General features: G+C 44.6%; 1 protein-coding gene across 1 annotated transcript in view; it reads right to left on the bottom strand.

The window, feature by feature from the left end:
- Positions 1–3,003, bottom strand: part of LOC106531984 (integrator complex subunit 6) — a gene marked incomplete at its 5' end in the record, with an annotated part of 7,345 nt that extends 4,342 nt beyond the window's left edge. Inside the window, 5 exon segments of the mRNA XM_014027948.1 lie at positions 459–821; positions 1,994–2,183; positions 2,263–2,405; positions 2,496–2,622; positions 2,788–3,003. Of these exon segments, the coding sequence (XP_013883402.1) occupies positions 459–821; positions 1,994–2,183; positions 2,263–2,405; positions 2,496–2,622; positions 2,788–3,003 (1,039 nt within the window).
- Positions 3,004–3,221: the final 218 nt, after the last annotated feature.

Here is a 3,221-nt window from a genome sequence, read left to right as displayed (position 1 = left end):
TTTAATCTTGAGCCACAAACCCGACAGACTTCCTCAAAAAAAAGCAAAAAAAGGAAAAAACTTTTTAAAAAAAAAAAAAAAAACCTTGTTCCTCTTGTCCAGCGTTCATCCGAAACGCCGGCCGTAGCGGGTAGCTCCGGTCCTTGGAGCCGCCTTTCAGACAACGCCAATAATCTGTCGTGGTAAGTTTTATCAAGAATGCAGAAACACGTTGGAATAAATACACAAAGTCTGTGTGTATGGTCGTCAAATGATTTAATCTTGAGCCACAAACCCGACAGACTTCCTGATTGACTTCTGTGTGTTTGTTGCTCAAGATTAAATCATTTGACGACCATACACGCAGACTTTGTGCATTTATTCCAACGTGTTTCTGCATTCTTGATAAAACTTGCCACGACAAAAACAAACGAGTCAGCTGTTGAGTTGAAGATATTCAGAGATGCAGGAATACTCACGTCTGCCAGGTTTTCTGATCTCCTTGGTGATGAGCACCCGCAGCTCGTTGTTGACCTTTGTGGTCTCGCTGTGAATGTGCTTCTTCAGGGCTGAGGGCGTCAGGTAGCGGGGGTGCTGGTCCTCCATCAGCACCACATCTGCCTCTCCCTGGCTGCCRGGCAGCAGCTCTCCTGCCTGCAGCCGCCCGTTCTCCTCCTCCTCCTCCTGGTGATGGAGGATCTGAGCTTCTGCAGGGGTGTGGTTCTCCTGGAGGTTGGCGGGTCCCGAGGGGTCCACCTCAGAGTGGGAGTTGCTGTAGTGGTTCTGGTTCAGGTGGTTAATGATCAGGTCCGGATCTGGAGCGCCATCACTTAAATCGATATCTTTAAAGCAAGATGTGGAAGAGAAGAATTATTTGTCTTGATCATACTGGCAGTGGTGGGCAGCACTAATCCAAAAATTAGCTKRGCAATTTCTAAAGCYATTAAGAAAATATTTAGGACCGCAACTTCAAAAACACTTATGCCATAGAAAAAATAGTGGAAGCTAATTTTAAAGCGCAAGTTCAATTTGACACTTACTAGCTGGTAACAATTCATGTACAATARATGTACAACACTGCCAACTAATGGTGTAWGAACCCTTTTACAGCTTAATCTTACAACCGCTGATTGCTGGGGATGTGATTTCCTGAAACAGACCTTTATCTCCTGGTGTAAAAATTAAAGTTGTTGAGGATTGCTAGTTCGGCTGCTTCTTTGTCTTTTTCTTTTGTTTGTTGTAGATTTTTCATTAAAGAAGCATCAATAAAGTAATTTTAAAACTGTTTATTGGAAAACTGAAGAGATGCATTCTGGGTACATGACAGATTTGATTTGTGACGGGAAACAAAAGCACGGAGTACAGGAAACTATCTTCCCTTCAAAATAAGAGCTCGGATTTTAAAGTTTTCCATGTAGTTGAGCCAGTTGACCACTAGATGTCAGTCTTCATCAGCATAACATCTTTAAATCATTTCTGAGTCTCTAACACCGTTGCTTCGACCAATTACATCAAGTATTGAGCTCCAGAGTTTAAACTTTATTTTTTTAAAAAAGGAGCTCCGACTGTAAAGTAAAATAAATCAATACATACAAAATTTTAGTATGGATTACAAACGTTTACTGTTTTTGCTATTGCCTTCCTGCTACGTAAGCAGACACAAAGCATTGTGGGAAATCAGAACCCTGACCCAAAGCAACAGTCAGCAGGATGTATACCTTCACAATAAGTGTGTTTATCTGGGAGGGGTGCTGTTGGATAGAACACATGTGTTGTGATTCATTGACAGTCGTACCTTCTGCTGTTCAACATAATGATGACTGGTAGATAATTAGTCATTAGTGGTACTGCATTTTAATTTTAGAAAGTGCAAATCCGCTTATGAATTATAAAAAATAGAAAGACCGCTAAAGCGCAAACGAAATATTCAGGTCCACAATTAGTGGATTTGCGCTGGAGTGGACAGGTGCCCACCACTGCATACTGGTGTCAACGTCTTGATTCAGACTTTTACCTGATGGGTGTCGGGGGCTGGTGGGAGGAGTCACTGGTGGGGTGTAGGCCCTGCCCAGACGCAGCAGAGGGGACATGCAGCGGCGTCTCTTGGGACCCCCGCCGGGCATGTTGTTGCAGTTGTCTGTGGGTCTCTTGCCCTTGTTCTGAGGTCCGGTCACGAACTCGTCCGCCTCGTCAATCATCATGCCCTGTGAGAAACATCAGGAGCTTCAAACATCACTTCCTCCACTGACAGCAGGTCAGGGCGGTGTGAGTCACTGGACCCACCTTCTTGTCCAGTTTGAAGGGGTTTCCGAACGTGTGCAGGCGTTTGGGCTGTTCAGGGTCTGCGTCTCGAAGGGGCTGGGGAGCAGCTTTCAGGAAGTCCTGGTAGTTTCCCATCTGAGCGATTGGCACACTGTGGAGCTGGTCTGGACACAACACATCAAACACTATCAGGGTGACAACATTTCTCCACTGATTCATCGCTGTAACACAACATGTCTGCACAGCTGAAGTACCAGAGTCCTGCCCTCGCAGAGCGCAGACGCTGGTGTTCAGTAGGTTCCTCCTCATTCGGCTCAGCTGATCCAGGAGGTGGCTGCGAGGGATGTCGTAGGGATTCCTGAAGCTCTGAGGCTTCAAGCTCTGAAAACATAAGGAATGTGAGTTTTCCTGAAGATTATTCATGACTTCCACACAAATGGTTTCAAAGTAAACCATGTCTGGTTGCTAATCTATACAGCACAATAACTGAGACGAGAATTAAAGCAACTTCAACAAACTGCTGCTACAAACTGCATCCATTCTTACTTTGTTGAGCAGAGCCAGGTGAAAGCCTTGAAACTCTTTAGGGTTGAGCTCCATGGGTATAGAGGGCGCCTCTCCTGTCACACTCTGCAGCTGCTGGATGAAGTCCCTGCGCTGGGCTAAAGAGATGCCTCCACCCCGCCAACGCACCTTCATGCCAGGCTCTGGAGGGGGTTTCTTACCAATCGTGGCAATCAGGCGGTCATACTCGATCTTTGTCTGCAAATATAAGAAGATTCATTACTAAAACTAAACACACAGACAGGAATACTAAGCACCTAATACTCAGTCAGCATGATGAACAGAAACCAACTAAACAGATGTTTGAAACACAGGAACATTGGCTGAGGTAAAATAAACAATCATTTATTAAAGCAACAGGAAATTAAAACAAAATAAAAACAAGTAAATGTCCTGATGCATCTCAGTAAAAACAA

This window comes from Austrofundulus limnaeus, unplaced genomic scaffold (genome assembly GCF_001266775.1).
Source record: "Austrofundulus limnaeus strain Quisiro unplaced genomic scaffold, Austrofundulus_limnaeus-1.0 Scaffold703, whole genome shotgun sequence".
Lineage (NCBI taxonomy): Eukaryota > Metazoa > Chordata > Actinopteri > Cyprinodontiformes > Rivulidae > Austrofundulus > Austrofundulus limnaeus.
This window is presented reverse-complemented; position numbering and strand designations above follow the sequence as displayed.